Raw genomic sequence first — 20,359 nt, 5'->3', positions numbered from 1 at the left:
GTGACAAAGGAAACACAATTTTCCCTTGTGCAGTTTGCTACTTAGGAGTATTTCATACTGTGGTGCAATTCCTGAGAAAAGAGTGTGTTCAACATGTATTTTTGCACTGGAATCAGAAATCAAGGCTGCTCTTTAAAAACTCAGTGAAGTGACCAGACAGCCACAGCTTCCTTGAGCATCCTCCCTTCTCTGCTGCTTTATATGGCCTCTCTGCCCTGAGCTGCAGCTGAAGACAAACAAGACATCAGCACTGAGAACATTCCTTTGCAGTGATTTTTAAATGTCACTCCGTTGATTTTATTCTGCTGTTGCTATTTTCTAACCCCCCCTCAGTATGGTAGCTGATGTACAAAACATCAAGTCCCACTGTGCATCCCAGGAAATTTATATATAGCCTGAAAGAGAGGATGTTGTAACCCCACCACATGAGTGTTGCCCAGATCATGCTCATGTGCAGCCGCACTGTTTATCTCATGCCAGGCTGTTTCTGTGTGTTTGCAGAAAGATGATGGCCCTGGAGCTCAGCCCAAAACAGATGGGCTTGGTTGGGTGCTGGATCAGAACTGGCTCTGAGCTGCTCTATTAAAACTTGTTCAGCTCAACAAGTGCATGTCAGGAGGTCCCCTCTTTCTGCCATGTGGCATTGAGGATGGCAGCAAAGGCTCCATTCCTGCCCTTTCCTGCTCTGATTTAATCCTAGTGTTCTAGAGACTGCTCTTCCTATATCCGCATGGGACCATTGTTGTGCTGACACACAAGATGTTCTCCCCAGAAATGGAACTGTGTTCCTTACAAGCGGGGCTTGCCCCTCGTGCTGCTGCCATCTAGGAAACTCTCCTGAGTTTCATGGCATTTAAATGTTCCATGATACTGCTGGAACAACTCTGGCACAACCATGGAAGTCAGCTTTGTGAAATACACATTCACTCTCCTGTGAAAATGTAAGAAGTTTAATAAAGGACAATAGGAGACAAGGACCATAGAGCAAAGGTTATTAAGGTTATTACGGCTGGGTGCATCTTGGCACTGAGCCAAGACCACTCTGTTATCTTTGAGGATACCCCTTAAAGTGCTTTTCCTTACATCAGCCTGTTGCATATTCATAGACTCCTATGCATATCCATGAACTAGTTTACATTTTCCAGGAACTATTTTACACGGCCCCTCCTTGGGTCTGACTTTTTAGAGCGTGCGTGTTTCTTGGCTGTGGTTTTGGCTCCTTCTCTTTTATCACTTCCAGTTTGTGCCTTGGTCCATGCTGTCTTCAGACAGTGAGTGCTGATAGTTGGGATATCTGTAGCAGGTGTCCTCATCCTATGTTCCCTGGATGTTATCCCATCCAAGCACGCATTTTAACACAAGCATCGATATTTCACTACTATGTCTAAGTTTAAGTAACAGCAGAAATACAAACTATATCTTTATAACAAAGTTACTTTAACACCACAAATATAAAATCCATTTTAATATTTGCAAAAAGCCAATATTATAACAGGTTCTATTCTATCTTCAGGAAAAATAGAAATATCTTCTTTATTCCACAGCTTAAGTTACACTTGTACAGTAATGGAGAAAGGGACCAAGCCAGCAGATTTCATTTGTAGAGGTACAATCCAGTTGTGTAAGTTACCAACATCTCCTAACTTGGGAGAAGCAGTTACAAAAGCAGTGTAGTCTCTGGTGATTTTCTTTCCTTGCCACATAGCCCGGAATAAAAGATAAGGGAAATTCTTTTGGTTTTGTTACATCAGCACATTTGGTGTTGCTGGCTTCTTTTTTTTCCTTTTTATTTTTTTTAAGGCTAGTTTCCTCTAGGAGATATTGAGCTGTCTGGATAAAGCTCTGTCTTAAATTGTGTTCTACAATTATATATGCCATTGTCTGATTCAAGGCATGGGACAGACAAGGTATCTGGTGTTTTGGGTGGAATCCAGGTGATATCTGACTCAGCACAGAAGTGTCTGAGTTCTATACCATTGAGCTGACTGCATTAAGTGACAAAAGATGATGATTCTGACTGAAGTGTCTCACCTATCTCTGATCTGTAAGACTGCTTAGTTAGGAATAAGGATGAATTGACTCCTCAGCAGTGGTATTTTGGTTGCGGTGACTGAAACAGGACCCTTCTGTCCTCATGAAATGTCATAGGCTAAGAATTCATTGCATGTTCTCAAGCCTTCCCCTTCTTCCTAAAACCCATATATACAGGAGAGAATTTGCTGGACAAAGCTCATCCTTTTTTTGCTTCACAAGTCAGCTGTGCTCCACCACTTTGCAGGAAAGAGGGAGAGCTGTCAGGGTGGAGAGGGACACAGCCTGTCTCTAAGTATTCCTTCCCACTGCTGAAGTGAAAAACCTCAGATTTTGAAATGACAGTGATGAGAGGAAAACAAAGAGTAGAGAAAAACAAAGAACAAGGGTAGCCTTTATAATGCAGGGCATAAGACAAGTACTGAGTACATGGTGAGATGATTGCTCAAGCTTCTGCCAGTTTTGCGATAATTTATTTCCTTATACTTAGATGCACAACCCTGGATGGTAGAGAAAACACACTGTATCTCTTCAACTCTTCTTTGCAGGAAATATATTCCTGATTTTGCTACAACCAAGAACTGTGTTTTTTTCTACTCTGGGTGGATAAAAGACTGACTGGCTTTCTTCCTGTAAGGAAGAAAGGTTATGTGAGGATGCATGAGAACCATCAAAGACATTTTTTACTCTGAATCGCCCTGCCAGAACTTTTTCTGCTATTTTGCTTATCTTAGCCCAGCTGAGTAAAGGTGAAGGTAGCAAAGAGTCTCATGCCATTCATTGAATGCCTACAGTGTTTTTCTCCTGCTTAGGCAGCTATGGAAGGGAACGTATAGTTTTTACACAAGGGAAAATATATTATGCTTCAAGAGATCCTGAAAAGTAAGAAAACAAATACCCTGGTTTTGTAGCTGAACATTCTGTCTCAACTAACTGGAAGAAAAAGTAATCCTAAGTTTTAGGTTCTTGTTAAAATGCTTATATTTCTACAAAAATCTACTTAGTAGCAAAGCATTCCCAACAACTCTAGGCATCTCCCTTGTGGTATTTTTGGTGTTTACAAAGCAGGATTGCTTTCCATGATGTTGGCTATCTTCCCATCCTGTTAGGTAAACTGTTTTTCAAGCTGAGCTGCTCTTCTTCAGGGAAATGAGCTGCAAGGTGTGTGTATGTGCATGGTGATTTGTTGAAAGGAATTTTTTCAATCCCTGGGCATAATATTTCTTTTGTTATTCTTTCAGCTGTGTTTTCCTTTGTGTGTTGCTAAAAAGAGTGACAGAATTTCTAAGAAGTTACTGCAGAACCCATCAGCCCTGTATATGCACAATCAAAACAATTCCTTGTTATCTGTAGAGTTCAGCTGGTTGAGAAATAAAGACAGAAAACACACTAAAATATTCTCTTACACCTATAGTTTCCAAGTATTGTATACTTTTTCAAATCCACAGAGCAGAAAGGCAGGCATGAGATGAGGAATTGAAGATGAAGGAAGAGCTGTGCATCAATGGGAACAAATGTCCCACTCCCTGAGGAACAGCCATGAGTTAAAGGCTGAGTGGATCTTGAACTAAGACCTAGAATATAAAATCTCTTCCTTGACTGCTACCCTGGCACGTGCATTAAACACAATCTGCTGGGAAGCTGCAGTTTGTAACTAGAACAGACTGCTGATGGATTTCTGTTCCCTGCTCCATTTTGGGATATTTCTGCGTTCAGGACTCGGTGATCATTCCTGTGCTACCTCTGGGTTTCTGCTGTGTTTGGTCACTACATGGGGACATACACCCAAATAATAGGTCTTGCTTGCACAGGTTCTATAGATTTCGGCATCACACTGGGCTACCCATTCATTGCTTCTTGGAATCCCTGATAAGAATTTATTGAAAACCAGAATGTAGTTGTTCTGAGGCCCAGAATTTCTTACTTGTGTTAGTATTTCATTGAGAAATGCACACTATACATATGAAAAATTCTGCCTTTAAAGAAGAGTTTATTTTCTAAGTGCCTTTAATTTTTTATGTACTGTGGGTTAGGCTTTATGCTCCTTTGACACAAAAGATGCTGCTTGTTCTATCACCTGTAAGGTCAGTGCTAATGTTGTTAATTACCATCCCCATGTGGGTATAATTATTAATTCTTGTTGGTGAAGGTATTCAGATATGCCAAATAATTTTTGATTCAGAAAGGATTGCTCTGACACCTACGCACACACTCTGACATTAAAAAATGTCCATGACTAGAAAGGCTTTAGCTGAGTCTTCCTTCACTGAAGACAAAATGGGTGAACATGTTTGCTTGCTGTTGAGCCCATCTCTTTTTTTCAATGTAAGAAGTAAATATATTAATATATTAACATATGAAAATGTATTAATATTAAAAAGATAATATATATGTATATTTTACACTCTACAACCATGTAAAATAGAAGACTTCTATTTTCTGCTCTTCTTTTCCCTGCAGAGAAATAATTCTTATTGATACGGGGCTTTAGGCTTTGACATCTAAAATGTCTGAGATGGGTATGTTTTAGGAAAAGAGGAGGCTATTTGGGTCCTGGTGGTATAAAAAAGTGATTGAAAATTAAATTCTCCTAGTTTGGTCTATTAAGGTTGGATTTATAACTGTCACCCTTCCTGAAAAACTCAATTTATTAAGATTTTTAATACTGATTTTTAATACTGATACTTCAAGTGGAAATATTTTGGTAATTAAGTGTAATGGGGCTTTAATACATCCAGAATATCTTCAAAGGACAGTGAATATTACCCACATCACAATCCACTTAACAATAAGAGGAATGCACTATATAATTACAGTAATTGGAGAAAGTAAGGAGTGAGATTTTGAACCTACTATACCACAAAGAAAGGTTAAAAACATCAAACACCTGTGACCACATCTTCAGATGACATAAATTATATAATTGCTTTTTTCCCAGCATAATATATTTGTTAATTGTGTAAACGCATAATAGAATGAAGGACTCAATTATTCTGGGATCTTACATTGCCAATTCTTACAATTTTATAGCTGCTTCTTTCTAAGGGTTTGTAAAATGGATTTGAGTACTAGTAGCATTATTTGCTTTTATTTTGAAAGTACTTTCAAAATAGTTAAGGCTACATTATGTTTCAGGAAAGTGATTATAACTATTTCCTATATTCAATTATAATTACAGGTATTATACATTTTGTTCTATACAATGTGGCCATCTTAAAACACTAGTACTTGTTATTTTAATATGCAGCTGAATGCTTGTTTACTCTAATTTCAGACATGCTTTGTCCTAAAAATAAAGATCTGACCTAAGAGGTGTGAAGTGTTTGACACCACTTATATGTAGGATATGAATATGTGGTTCAATATGAGGCTGACTCTGAAACTAAAAGAATCTTTTAAAATAAAATTCAGAGAGGTAAAAATTACTTTAAAACAAAAATAAAAACATTTGATTTTTTTTTTCCATAAATGACTATCACTTCAATTATCTTATCATGGTATTTCCAGTGGCCACCCTTCACACTGTCACTCAAGAGGAAAGGTGACACAAATTTTAGGATCCCTAATGGCATTTAACAAGCTTTAAACCCAACTCCTAATGTAAGCATCCACATTAATGAATGGTTCATATGAAAAATGGACTATAATAATAATAATTGCATTTCTTATCAGATGTACCAGAGACCCCTTATAAAACCATAAATGCTTCCCTTTATCACAATTCTTGCAGCAAACCTCAGACAACAAGGTTGTTGTATATGATAATTTATAAGTAATTTATTGTGAAAGTTAAATAACTGAAAAATAACTAAAAGCTAAATTAAGTTTTAAAGGTTATTTTAATTCTGCCTTCTTACATGTGGAAATTGACAGACTTTGGTGTCAAGGGGTTGTAGTTCTGTTCATAGCCTTTATTTATCCAGTACTTCTCTGCAGCACAAAGATAATTTCTCACGTAGGCTAAGGAAATTTCATTCATCAAATCAGTTCAGCTCATCATATAAGATAGATGAAGACAAATGCACCTATGAAATTCCAGAGAAGTGACAGAAAATTAATCGAAAAAAATGTATTGCAAAATAATAAAGAGAATATAAAAAAAATGGTTTGTTACTTTCAACTAAACTTCTAAAGAATTTTCAAAAGGCCATCAAAAGGCAATTCTGAAAGGCATAATTAATTCCAGATTTCCATTCCTCTTAGCAAAAAAGAAGCAGAGCTCTTGAAAGTTTAGAAAAAATTGTGATATAAAAATTCTTGTTCTTTCTCAAACTTGGGTCTGAAAGAACTCAGACCATTTTTCCTTAAAATGTACTATCAGATATACCATGAAAAGTGAGAATGCTGCCTTGGCAATTTTCCATAAAGACATAAGGGTAATTTACCAGGGAGGAAACTGTAATACATCATGGGAGGAGCAGTCATAGAATCACTGAATGGTTTGGGTTGGAAGGGATTTACATATCATCCAGTTCCAACCCCCCAGCTATGGAAAGGAACACCCCCCACTAGCCCAAATTGCTCAGAGCCTCATCCAGCCTGGCCTTGTGTAGGTTCTGAGTCCAGCTAAGAACCTCAGTCCAATGTCCCATTAGGCATTCACCCAGTTGTGGAAGACAGGAGAATCTCAAATCTTTCTCATCAACTTGTTAATCCAAAATACTCTACAGATATCTTATCAACAAATTGACAATTTAACTTCCCAGATGGAGTATTGGAAAGTGTAAACTAGAATTCCCATTAAATCACATCCATAATTATTTACAGTCATCCTAGCTTCAAATTTATGTTATATTAAACCCAGTTAAAGTTAAAAGACTTAGCTGTAATTTATACAACTGGAAGATCAGAACTGGGTGCTGCATTTCACCATAGATAATATCACAGAATCACACAGAATGACTAGGTTGGAAGAGACCTTCAAGATCATTGAGTCCAACCCATGCCCTCACACCCCAACTAAACCATGGCATTGAGTGCCACGTCCAGTCTTTTCTTAAACACATCCAGGGATGATGACTCCATCACCTCCCTGGGCAGGTCATTCCTGAACTTTATCACCCTTTCTGTAAAAAAACTTCTTCCTCATATCCAACCTGTATTTCCCTGGATGCAGCTTGAGACTGTGTCCTCTGGTTCTGTCATTTGCTGCCTGGTGAAAGAAACCAAACCCCACCTGACTACAGCCACCTCTCAGGAAGGTGTAGAGAGTGAAAAGGTCACCCCTGAGTCTCCTTTTCTCCAGGCTAAACACCCCCAGCTCCCTCAGTCATTCCTCACTGGGTTTGTGTTCCAAGCCCCTCACCAGCCCCGTTGCCTCCTCTGGATTTGCTCAAGTGTCTCAACATCCTTCCCAAACTGAGGGCCCAGAACTGGACACAGCACTCGAGGTGTGCCCTCACCAGTGCCAAGTGCAGGGGAAGGGTGACCTCCCTGCTCCTGCTGGCCACACCATTCCTGACACAGGCCAGGAGCCTTTGGCCTCCTTGGCCACCAGGGCACACTGCTGGCTCATGTTCAGCCGGCTGTCACTGCACCCCCAGGTCCCTTTCTGCCTGGGCACTGTCCAGCCACACCGTCCCCAGTCTATAACGCTGCAGGGGGTTAGTGTGGCCAAAATGCAGGACTTGGCACCTGGACTTATTAAACTCCAACCCATTGGACTCTGCCCATCCATCCAATTGTTCTAGGTCTCTCTGCAGAGCCCTTCTCCCTTCCAACAGATCAACACATGCCCCCAGCTTGGTGTCCTCTGCAAATTCACTAATGAAGGACTCAATCCCCTCATCCATGTCATCAATGAAAACACTGAACAGAGCTGGCCCCAGCACAGAGCCCTGAGGGACACCACTGGTGCCTGGCCCCAGCTGGATGCAGCACAGCTCACCAGCACTCTCTGGGCCCAGGAGGACAGTTGTCCTGAGGACAAGACATCTTCCCACTAAAGACCGAGGCAAAGAAGGTGTTAAGCACTTTCACCTTCCCCTCATCTGCAGTTACTGAGTTCCCCCTTGCATCCAGTAGAGAACAATGGTTGGTCTTACCCTTCCTTTTGCTGTTAATATATTTGTTAAAATATTTTTTTATTATCCTTTACAGAAGTTACCAAATTAAGTTTGAACTGAGCTTTGACCTCCCTTAATTTTTTTCCTACATGTCCTAGCAACCTACCTAAATACTTCCTGTGTGACCTGACTCTCCTTCCAGAGATGATACATCCTCTTTTTATTTCTAAGTTCCTTCAAAACCTCATTGCCCATCCAGACTGGACATTTGCCGTGTCGATTCATCTTTCAGCACACAGGGACAGTCTGTTCCTGTGCCCTCAAGATCTCTGTTTTGAAGCACACCCACCTTTCCTGGACTCCTTTGTTTTTAAGGGCTGCTTCCCATGGAACTCTCTGATTAAGTCTCCTAAATAGGCCAAAATCTGCCCTCCAGGAGTCCAATGCAAAAGTCTTAGTGATGTTCTTCCCGATTTCACCAAATATCAAGAACTCTATAATTTCATGATCACTGTGCCCCAAATGGCCTCCAACCACATCTCCCACCAGCCCATCTCTCTTTGCAAATAACAGGTGTAACACAGTCCCTCCCCTGGTAGGCTTGCTCACCAGCTGTGACAAAACTTGTCCTCCACACACTCTAAGAACTTCCTGGACTGCCTCTGTTCTGTTGTGTTAAGTTGCCAACAGATGTCTGGTAGGTTAAAGTCAACTACAAGAACAAGGGCTGGTGATCTGAAGCATTCTCCGGCTACTTAGAATAAGTTGTCCACCTCTTCCTCCTGGTGGGGTGGACAATAACAGACTCCCAGTACCTCTGTACAAATTTTAATATATGCACATAGAAAGAATTTTTTCCATTAATTAATTCAAATTTTATGATGTTGTCCTATGAATACCTGTTATAATGCAGTTATGATGTCAGTGTTATAAAGATGCAAAATGCATGTTTTAAAATCATTGTTTCTTTCATCTAAAAATCCAGTTTGAAACCACAGGGCACCAGTTATTATAAAACCGTGCATTAAAATGTTTCATTTAAAACACACGTAAATAAAAGTCATTAGAATCTTTAAGGGCTAAAAATGTGAACATTTTTTCTTAATAATATAACATATATTATATGACTTAGTGTTTTATTTACAAACAGAAACACAGAAAAAAAAGAAAGAAAAAGATAAATATCCTATCAGCTATGCACCTGTCTACGGTACACAAAGAGACAGATTACAAAATTCTTTGATGATTTTCTAAGATAAGTTAATATCAATGAAATATATTAAAAAAGGGCTCAGTTCTGTTCATCCAAGCATGTTCTGGCTTGAATTCTATTAGTAAACATAAATTGCATCAGAAAAAGCACTGCTTTATGGCTTTGTTTAATTAAATTCGAAAATCAAAACACTGGGACAAGATAACTTTATACCAGATAAAAGAATTGCTGAGGAGCCTTTTTACACTTTGACCAATCCAGATGAAATTTAATATTTCAGAAATGATCTGTGATATAAATGGAATAATTTTGAGACTCTGCTATTAATAAATATTAAATGAAAACATTAAGGCTCAACTTTACTGATGTAATCTCTGCCTTCAAAATCATAATATGAAGCCCACATATCACAGGGAGTATTTTCTGTAAAAATATGAAGTAAGGATTGGATAATATAAAAATAGCATGCTAGTTCATCAAGGAGGAGAACAGTTTCTAAAAAGCCTTCCCTCATAAATTCTTTTGCTAGCTGTAGCAGCTATGAGAAATGAAGAGCTCCTGTGGAATGCCCAAGGCCACACTTTGGTTAGGAGCTAAGATCTATATCACCTTTAATGGGAGATACACTTTTTCTTGATGGAGGTGAGACCTGAGAGCAAGGGGTTTGTTGCCGAACAAAAAGGAGTTGTATTGTTTCCTTAATTGCACTATTCATTGACAAAAGAGCACTAAATAGAGGAAGCACAGAGAACAGCCAGGGAACTTGTAAGGAACTGCAGTTGGGATGGATGTCCTCCTACCTTGTACACGATGATGGGGATGTCAATGACAATGTAGATAAGGTCTCCCAGTGCCAGGCTGGCTATCAGTGCGTTCGGGCCGTTTCTCATGCACTTGTTCTGGTAAATGATCCTCAGCAAAGTTGCATTCCCAACCATCCCAATGATGAAAATAGCACAGGATACCACGGTGTTAATGTATTTGAAAGTTTCAGCAATTTTAGTCTGCTGGGAACATTTGACAGTTTGGTTGGACACCGGGGGCTGCATGGTGGTGAGGAGAACGCTGGATTCCATCCCTGAGAAGGTGGAAAGGGGATTTCCAGAGTCGCTCTGATTGGAAACGTCTCTGTCAGAGCTGTCACTGAGGACAAACCCTGGGAGCAGCAGCAGCAAGGAAACTCTTAAACACAAGGCTTCCATCCTGAAGTCCCCAGTGAGCAAATTCAGCGAGATGCTTTTTTCTTCAGTATTTCAGTGAGATACTTCTCACTTTTTCACCTGCGGAGAGAAACCGTAAGCAAAAAAAGAAAAGAAAAAACCCACATAATCAGTAGAACAGGTAGTCTGTCACATCCAGTTTTTGACTTAGGGAAGGTATCTGAATGTTCAACCTCTGCAGCACACACGTATAAACACCTGTTTATACTCACTGTGCTACTCTGAAATCTAGATTACCCCCATTACCTGTCTGACAAGAGATGAACACAAAAAATTCCTTTTAGTAAGTGATAGCTTATGCAAATAAGACCCCACAAAACCCTGTTAACTTGAGACAGAATTTGTACAAGGATGGAAAAAATAAGGTGGATGAAATTCTGTTTAAATATATAGTCTTGCAGGAAAAGTAGACCTCACTTGGAGACTGCTGAATGGTATTTTAGCTAAAATAAGAACTTTTTATTTTTTCTTTGAAATTAAAGGTAAAAGCACTACATTAAAAAGTCAAGGTAGTAAATTCATCAATTTTCTGAGTATTTTTTGAGGTACCGCAACAATTATACTTTATATTATTTTTGTCTGACTTATTACCTGGATTTCAAATGAAAACTGAAAAGGCATGTATTTCAAATCAAAATCTGGACCAGATCCAAATACCCTAATTATCAGGAGGAAGATTTTATAGTCCTAGGATAGACCTCTGGCCAAGAAAATACCTTCAAACTTTCTCATTTGGTCCTGAATATAATTGCAACTCATGCTGAGTACTTAGGCACGGTGATGTTAATAATAAAAAATGAAGCTCTTTAAGGATAAAAGATAATTTATTTAATATTCTAAGCAACAACTCATGACATTTCCAGGTAGGGAAGAAAGCAGCATAGAATCTTGCCTTAATAAGTGTGACTGCCTGTGTGTAACTGCTGCCACAGGGTTTGTAGATACCAAACCTCCAGTGAATCTAAGGATGCCATTTAAGTCCATTTTCCTGAAGTCTTGGTTTAATTTAAGATGGAGATTTTTTTTTTTAACATGGCTTATGTCTGCAAAACAAGACAAAGTGCTGCAGTGTTGACAAAGGAAGAGTAGAAAATAAAGTATTTATAACTTTCTGATTTCCAGGGACTCGCCTGAAGTATTTGGGAGGATCCTTTTAAATAAATGAATCCTAATTTAATTCCCTGTGGAGCTGTTAAGTCAGAGTTTATAGCAAGACATTTACCAGAAAAGGAGGGAGAAAATTTACTGATAGTACTTCTGGAGCAGTCAGAGTATAAATATTTACTAGTACTGCAGGCTCCTGTTGTATGTGGTCTGTGGAAGTGTGTGAGTACATCTGTAGAGCAGCAATGCTAACCTGATTATTCCTGTCTGGCATGCAGAGTGCTGTCCCTCACAGACCTTTCAATCCTTTTACTGGTGTATTTGAGATCAGGAAATGGCCAACTACAAGTTCCTATGGACTTAATTTCAAAGTTAAACATACTAAATAGTAAGTCCTTCTTTATTTAATTAAATTAAATGCTGGTTAGGATGGTATCTCAGAGCACTTAGCAGTAGCATGGTGCAAGTGTGTTCACTTTAGGTTTCGAAATCTTACCACAAATAACAGAGATGTTTGACTGTAATTATTTTCAGGCAAAGATTAATACTTGTATTGTTTTCTATAACTACGGTTCCTCAATTTACAAATGGGAAATATGTATCAGTATTAAATGGCTTTTCCAAGTATATGCGATAAAGATATGAACAGAACCCACAAACCCTATGTTTTAGTAGTTATATTAGTTTCCTCCTTACTTTGTGACCCTTTTTGTGAAAATTTGATGTATATATCATATAAACATTGTGGCAGCATGGCAGTCATGCTGCCAGCATTGCAAAGCTGGCAACAAAATTTCCAATTACCATCTCTTCCCTCTCCCGGAAGAAACTTTTTTTTTTCCCCGATAAGAAAAACTAGACAGTTTTTAATAGGCTAACTACTGAGGGTACTTTTTTATAGATTCCTGACAGCTCTTCATTCCTTTGTGCATATTTTTACAGTATTTATCTTGCTGCAGAATATAACATACAGCCTGCCTCGTATGAGTAACACGCTGGCATCCCTGATAACTTTCTGTGATAAGGTAATTTAGGATTGTCCTTCACACAAGCAGCCTGGGTACCTGGAGGGTGTGAGGTGCTCTGTTAATGTGGGAGCCACCCGCCCGTGCTGTGCGTGTGCTCCTGCAGTGCTGCTGAAGCAGCCGCGGATGCAGGGGACTAAATTCCTGACTTGCCTGGAGTATCAAGCCTGAAAAATTCCCATGCCGAGGTTCGCAAGAGACCGCACTAGTGGAAATGAAATTGTTCCAAAGACCAGCTAAAACGCTGGCGGTGCTTGTTGAGTGTAAGGCAGCTGCGATGTGAACAGGAGCGGATGAAGCGGAGCAGGGCAGGAAGGCGCTGAAGGGAACAACGCCGGCAAGGGGGATTCTCTGGGCTGTTCCCAGGGGAAGCCGCCCGCTGCTCCTTCTCCGAGGCGAGAAGGATCCTGGCTTCACCAGCGAAGGATCAATCCCAATATGCACGGGCAAGCCAGGGCTGCCCGCCCTGCAGCCTATATAGAGAGCCTCCGGCAAGATCCATACATTGTTAAACTTTATGGAATAACAGTTCCCCCAAGCTGCCTTATGCCCGTCTCTTGTTGTCTCTCCCTTCCTCTCTCTCACACGCTCACACCCGCACACAGAGGTGCACCACCGGCACCGAATCGCTGTCCGGGGCGTTTCCAGCGGCGCGGAAGGTGCCCGCGGCCCGGGCCGGGCTGTTCCCGGCGTGGGACGGCGATGTGCTCCCGCAGCATCCCGCGCATTTCCCCCCGCCGCCTCCCCGCCCGCCTCACCCTCATGCTGGGGCTGCCGCCGCCGCCGCCGCCTCGGAGAATTCCTTCGGAGTGGCTTTTCCTGGGATAGTCTTACCAAATCCTCCTGCCTGCGTCTGACTGGGTGGAATTGAAAATCCCCACCTCCGCAGAATCAGTGAACGAAAGAGACAGACTGAAGAGGTCGGAGCGTCCCCTCTTCACTGCCCCCTCCCCCAATTAAAACAAGCCTCCAGCCCGAACGGAGCCCCCGCCAATGTTAGACACAAAGGCTGCCTCCCGGGCACAGGGGAACACGGAGCTCCTTAACTCCTTCCTTCCCTCGCTGAAGCCGAGCACGGCTGCCGCGCTGCACTCAGCTGAACCACAGCCCCGGGACCCACTGCTGTAGCTGCCTGCTAGTGGCACGCAGGATTCTCAGCAAGGTCTTTGCCCGATCTCACCAGACAGCAGAAGATCCATGAGCAAAAACCGATCCATGAGCAAAATCAGATTTCCACGGGAAATCTGATTAAATAAACCTCTTTTGCTATGCATTTGCCCCGGGGCTGGCCGGGATCAGTCTCTGAAACAATCAATAAAATTGTGTGTGAGAGAGTTTCAAAAATGCTGGATCCGTAAGCAGAAACGGCTCCTGAGTGAAAATTTCTTTGATCCATCCAGGATATGTCTTGCTAATATATTTTAGTTGCATTTACAAGGATAATAAGGGTGAGGCATTTTCTGTCATTCCTATGTTTCCTATTACTGTTCTTCTACCAAGAAAGAGGTGCAAAAAAATCTGTGCAGAAAAAGTGGGAAGTTCACTTATACCTAATGATATGTTCTCACAGTGAGAAAAAAAATGCGTATCAGAGGCAGCAGCTTGTACAGGAAACAGTTTCAAAATCCCTTCTTTCATGCTAGCAAGTTTGTGAAATTTTGAGTCCTTTGTTGAATCGTTTCAGGTTTCTCATTTCCTGGTAAGTTTTCATCTGGTTGTACCACAGAAATTATTTTCTAAACATATATTGGCTTCTTCTGAATAAAAAAAGGCAACCTTCCTAAATAAGATGTAAAAATATGTCGTCCTAAAACTGCAAAAGCAAACTGGAAAGAACAATAAAAAATGTGATGCTTGTGGCCTGAAAAGTTAAAATATCTGGCACTAAATAATGTAGGAATTTTTTTTAACTTTTTCAGTTTTGCATAGTTAAAAGTATGCTTCTGTAATATGTTTGAAATAATCTGATGAATCTTGAACAGGAAAAACCAGCAACTGGGTGGACTGGATTAGCAGTATTTTATTACTTCTAGAAAGTCATCTCAGTTAAATGAAGTGTCAAAGCACAGGATCTATGAAGGAACATACATGTTCAGCTGAGAATCACAAGGAGCCTACTGTTTGCAAATCAGGTAGAAAGTTTAATTCAAAATCTCAGGTTGCTGTGAAGTTCAATAAAAGTTAATAAGCCACTAAATTATCCATATACTATGAAAAAAGTCTCTACAATTTGGTAATAGATGCTTAGTTTTAATGATTTGCTTGGTCAAGAATCATCTTCGTGGTAAGTTGTTGGAAAAAAAACATTGAAGAGCTGGAAAGGCTGTTATTGAAGAGCATGTGAACTTTATGGAGTGCTTTATTGATGCAACTCTTAAATATCTTGTGTCTTTTCTAAACATTGTTAAGACCCAATTCCCTTCCTGGGATTTGACCTTTATGTCTAAACAATTAGAGCTGTAACAAAAAGGAAAAAAAAGCAAAACAAAACAAAACAAAGCAAAAAGTTTATTTCTGATCTCATTCAAACACGTATTTGTTATTCCAATTCATAATAACATGATTATTTACATCACTATATTTACTATTACATGAAATAAATATAATGAAAATATCGAATTTACTATTCTGTTAAAGATATATTTCTAGACAGCCTTTATAACTGCTTCTTTTACTGCCAACCCACATTATAGTATTAGCTATTAGAAATTACTGATCCATGTTTTTTTGTTATTTTTACTGTTGATGATTTTTTAAATGAACCTTTGTTCTGTCTTTAATCTTCTAGGTGTCTAAAGCTCAGTTTATATCTGTCTTAAACTAAGATAAATTCAAAAATTATATTTAGTGATTCTTGCTTTTATGGTTCAGGAAAGTAACATGGAAGAGGAAGTTTTCACACAGAAATTATGCAAAAACTGTAGTTGCAAATGCAGCTGACACCAGCTACTGGGAAAAGTGATAAAATGCAGTTCTTTATGCCAAGATATTTTCATCTTTTAGAGACACTTTCACCATCATTGTAGGACTGCTGGCCTATGTGGGGAAGAGCTCTTGACTGAGGATTCTGTACCAGTTTCAGCACAGTGAAAGTGTTTCCTCTGACCTCTTCTGTTTTGTGTCTTCAACAAACTGCTTATCTTGTCCTGCATAACTCTGGAGATTCAGAGTAGGGGCAATGTATCAATCTCATTAGGAAAAAAATCCAATTGGATTTGCAGCTGGAGTCAAGAAGACTATTCGCAAATATCAGCTTTTGTAAAGCAATTGATTTCAATGAAGCCTGCAGGTATTAGAATGAAAGACTTTCATTTTATTGGATTGAAAGGTGTTCTAAGCAAATGTATTACCTGTTAAGCCACTTACCTCCCCAGATTTGGTATGAAATAGAAACATATGATCATCAGGTTGTGGAGTCCTAAATCAAATTGCTGAGATTCAAAAGACCAAGATCAAAACCAGGCATTTATTGTCTATAATTGCATTTCCATAAGCAGTCAACTGGTGTGTTTTTGATCTCTCATACTCAGAAAATCAGAAATTATTAATGACGAAGGTTGAAAATATCTAATTATCCTGAATTCTTTCACTAGGTTTCTGATACAGTTTTTATCAGAAACAATACAAACAATTGAAAATAGAAGCCATTTGGAAAATTTGGAAAAATACACCTAAATACTTTGGTTACAATACTGGATAACTGTTTCACTTTGAATTTAATACCTTGATCTAGTGAACAAGAACTCAGCAAATCAAAAACTTTCTCATGGAATCATGCTAATTTCAAGAACACTTGTTGTGCAGGTTTCTCAACTTTTATTACCACAGTTCAATCAGAAGTTGCACCTCACTGAACAAAAAGAAGAATCATGCAAACCATAGAGAATATTTCTATCTTGTGTAGATTACCTGTTCTTCCACAAAAGATGCACCTATGCAGCTGCTTTAGAAGAATTCAGTTAAAAAGGGCACCCTCTAGAAAATCTAAATTCACTGAAACTCAGGGCTTATTAATTCCAGTGATCAGTGAACCAGTTTTTTGCTTCTGTTGCATAACATTTCTGTTTCCCAGCAGATAATTTATTTAAATTGTATCTTTACTAATGCCGCATCTGTAGCTCTATTTATGGGCTTAGCACAAATAAATCCTGTTTCTGGCAAGGCTGTCTTGCTCCCCCCTCCCTTCTTGCCCTCTTCTTTCCTCCTTCCATCTTCCCCCTTTCTCTGTCTCTCATTTGTTACCTTCATGTCAATAGAAAATGTTGGCAATTTACAATAGGAATTTATAATTCAAAGAGAATTATAGTGAGAATACTATTGTATTAGCTTTTTCTTATAAGTAGGAAGGTGCTTGTATTAGAACCACTGAAATGTTCCTGTCCTTGGACTATGGGAACCTGAAGCTGTAAAAGAATCAAAAGGGATAAAGGATTGAAGTTTAAAGGACAAAATTGACCATGGATCCAAACAATTAATACAGGAACTACTGCAGGAGTTACTGTACCCCAAAAGGGAATATTAGTCAGGAACTGTGGATTGGGTGTATCTAAATTTTGCAGAATCTTGATGGAATAGTTTGAATAAGAAGTGAGCTTCCTGGGCCTTTAGTGTGCAGATTGGGGAAGTAATAATATGTGTTGTTAATTCCCTTCAATCGCTGAGCATTTCAGATTCCCCTGGGAGCATTTACCTACTGTGTTAAATGTGATGGACTAAGAACATTTCAGAAAAGATGTACTGGGAGAGGTAATGCTGTTTGGTCTTCATTTCCATAGATGGAAACCCTAATTTTCAAGGTCTGGATCTTATCAATCTATTTGTTGGCAGGCAGTAAAGAACAGAGAACCAGACTCTTCTCCCTGTAGCTCAGTGACAGAAGAGGAGGCAAAGGACACAAGAAATGCATTCTTGAAATACAATAAATTAAATTTGAATACAGGAAAACCCACTTTCACTTTAAGGATCATTAAACAGTGGCACAGGGAGACAAGAGATGCTGGAGAATCTCCATCCTTTAAGATATTCAAACCTCAGCTGGACACAATTTTGGGTGCCTGGGCTCTGAGCAGGGTCATGGGCCAGATGATTTCTAAGGGTCTCTTCTAATCTCAAAAGTCTGCAAATCTATGATTCAGGTGAGACTTCCATTATGTCAAGAGTACTTTGACTTGAGCTCTGGAATTATGGTGTTCAAAATTCTTCAAGTTATGTTGTTTGTATTGGGAACTGAGGTGGTGTTAAATTGAGCATGAACTACACACACACACACACACACACACACACACACAAAAAAAAAAAAAGAGTGCTTGTAAGCTATTGTCCTGTGGCAAGTTGGATACTGTCCAAAAGGATAATGGGATAATGGGTGATTGTAACTAAAATATTTCATAAAGGTTGTACTTTTTAAATATTAGTTCTATAAAGTTAAGAAATTATTTTCTTCTTCACTTTTGAGGCCAAGACAGCAAAATGAGTGATTGTAGGGAGCATCTGGGGATCTTCATCCCCATTGCTTCAGGCAACCCTGAAACTAGCTGGGAGCTAAGGAATCTGCTCCAAAAACACCAGTCTTCAATGATGACAGATAAAAATATTTCTACATGAGCCCCTCAGTATGCAGCAAAATATATATACATGAGGAAGAATAAAATAGCAAAATGTCACAGAAGATGCCTGTTATGTAATCATGCAATAAGTGAAATTGTGCAATGAGTGATTAAAAGCACACAAAAGAAAAACAAAACAGAAGGAAGGAAAACCAGATATAAATTAAATTTTGATTTAAAGAACAGCAAGAGGAAGAGAATGTCTTAGATTAGAAAATCTTCCATAATTTACAAAAGTGTCAATCTGCATTTGCAGATGTGAGCCTGTGCAGAACACAAATTCTGTGATAGAGGAATGCTGTTCTGCTGCCAGATGCATCTTTTATTATTTTAAGCACTAATAAAATTATCTAGATAAGATAGTGAGATATTGGAATGCCATTTTATCTTAATCTAAATAAGGTTAAAATTATTTCTATTGGCTACTCTGCAGTGAAGCTGTTTTTCATGGAAAACCCTGACTCATCTCACTTCTTTCTAATGTTTCTACATTATCTAATTTTTTGTTAGTGTAACTAAAGCTGAGTCGAAACAATCTGCTAGTACATTTACTTTGATTCAGTAAAGTTCCATTCTTATATTATTCAATATTAAGTGGCTAGCATAAACTGTTCCACATATTATCTTACTGTAAGCCATATAAGTAGGTCTATTTACAGACTTATTGAGTGATAGATTAATTACAAACTTCTGAGTGTTTTTATAGAAGTAAGGAATTCTCTGCAATACAATTTTGAGATAAATGATCAAGGTTTCTGGAAAAAGATTCACCATTCTTTTATGCTATCCAGAAAATATTGTTTATTGGAAATGAAAACACACATTTAGGTAACTAACACAGCACTAAGACAGTGTGAATAGAAAAGTCTAGATATGTAATATTTGAGACAGAAGGAGCTGACAGTTCTTTAGATTTTGGTGACAAAGGCCCTTGATCCTTTAACAGTACAGCTGGCTCCATCTCAAGTTTGGAAAGGCTGGGTTGGGATGTGATTGTGTTCCTGGCTATAGGATTAGTATGATGTGCTGTGTCATGTTGTCATGGCCTTACTGTGACCTGGATTTCCACTGCAATGATTTTTACTGGGTGTATGGAAGAAGTGCTTTTATGGTATTTGGCTATGATAATGCAGTTCAGTGATACTAAGTTTTGAAATTGTCAAGAAATTCCAAGTTTTGGAATTGTCAAAGAAATTTTTATCTTGAGGATTCAGAGGGTTGGGAGGCAATTAACCTTGGCTTCCTTCATTCCTCTTCCACTCCAGCTTCTCCACAGAGAGCCTTGTCTCTTCTGCTGTGTTCTGTCTAATGAGAACCCCTCACGTCTCCACATGTGCCTGGTAATCCTCAGCCACCAGCACCAGTGTTCATCAGCCATCTTCCTCTTCCTGATCCTTGTCCTACTGATGACCCACAGTGGTTTCTCCACCACCTGGGATTGTGCCCATTTCTTCATCCACTGAACAATAAATTGTTGGATTTTGCTGTTTTACCCTTAATCCCAGTCACAGTGCTGGGCCCTGGTGGGGTGAGGACAAACAGACAAGCAAAGTGGGAGGACTGTGAGGACTGTGGCATCCCCCTTGGCTGCTGGCCATCCCTTGCTTCTCCCTGAAAGAGGGAGAGTGTGCTGGGAAGAAAAGAGGGAACAATTTTGTGTGCCTTAGCCCAGACAAAGGTCCAACTCACTTCTGCCATCTTTGGATAGAAATGTTCTTTCTCTGTTAACAGCAATTTTATTTGGTCTTATAAAATAATTTGAAACTGAGACAATTTCCATGTGTCAAGACACTATGTCCTCTCAAATAAAGGGAAATAATGAAAATGTAAACTAATGATTCTGTTAAAATACACACCACCATATAATAATACATGTGTATTGTTTAATTTTATTTTTATTCTTGTCACAGTGACTAGTTATAGATTGTTCAGATTATTAAGTGGAAAAGAACAAGAGATATTGTTGCCAGTCTCCATTTCCTGACTGATATTCCACTACAGTTATAAGGAATTTCATTTCATGACATTGGAATTTTGTTGTAAATAACACACAGAAGCGAGTATACAATAAGACCTTTGTATCAAGCTGTAACACAAGACTATTCTGCTTGTATAGTCTAAAAACAATTAAATTTTAGACCAATGCAATTCCTGG

At 39.1% G+C, this 20,359-nt stretch overlaps 1 protein-coding gene across 2 annotated transcripts in view; it reads right to left on the bottom strand.

Moving 5' to 3' along the window:
• EDNRA (endothelin receptor type A) overlaps positions 1–13,552 on the bottom strand; it is a 31,241-nt gene extending 17,689 nt beyond the window's left edge. Inside the window, exons 1-2 of one of the 2 annotated variants that reach the window (XM_021536588.3) lie at positions 13,357–13,552; positions 10,050–10,529 (exon numbers count right to left, since the gene is read on the bottom strand). In XM_021536588.3, coding sequence (XP_021392263.1) covers positions 10,050–10,451 — 402 coding nt within the window. In that variant the 5' untranslated portion in view covers positions 10,452–10,529; positions 13,357–13,552. The remainder of the gene's footprint in view (positions 1–10,049; positions 10,530–13,356) is intronic. The other variant, XM_085579283.1, reaches the window with a different exon arrangement.
• Positions 13,553–20,359: the final 6,807 nt, after the last annotated feature.

This window comes from Lonchura striata, chromosome 4 (assembly GCF_050655825.1).
Source record: "Lonchura striata isolate lonStrDom1 chromosome 4, ASM5065582v1, whole genome shotgun sequence".
Classification (NCBI taxonomy): domain Eukaryota; kingdom Metazoa; phylum Chordata; class Aves; order Passeriformes; family Estrildidae; genus Lonchura; species Lonchura striata.
Note: the sequence above shows the minus strand (reverse complement) of the source record. Positions and strands in the feature narration are given on the sequence as shown.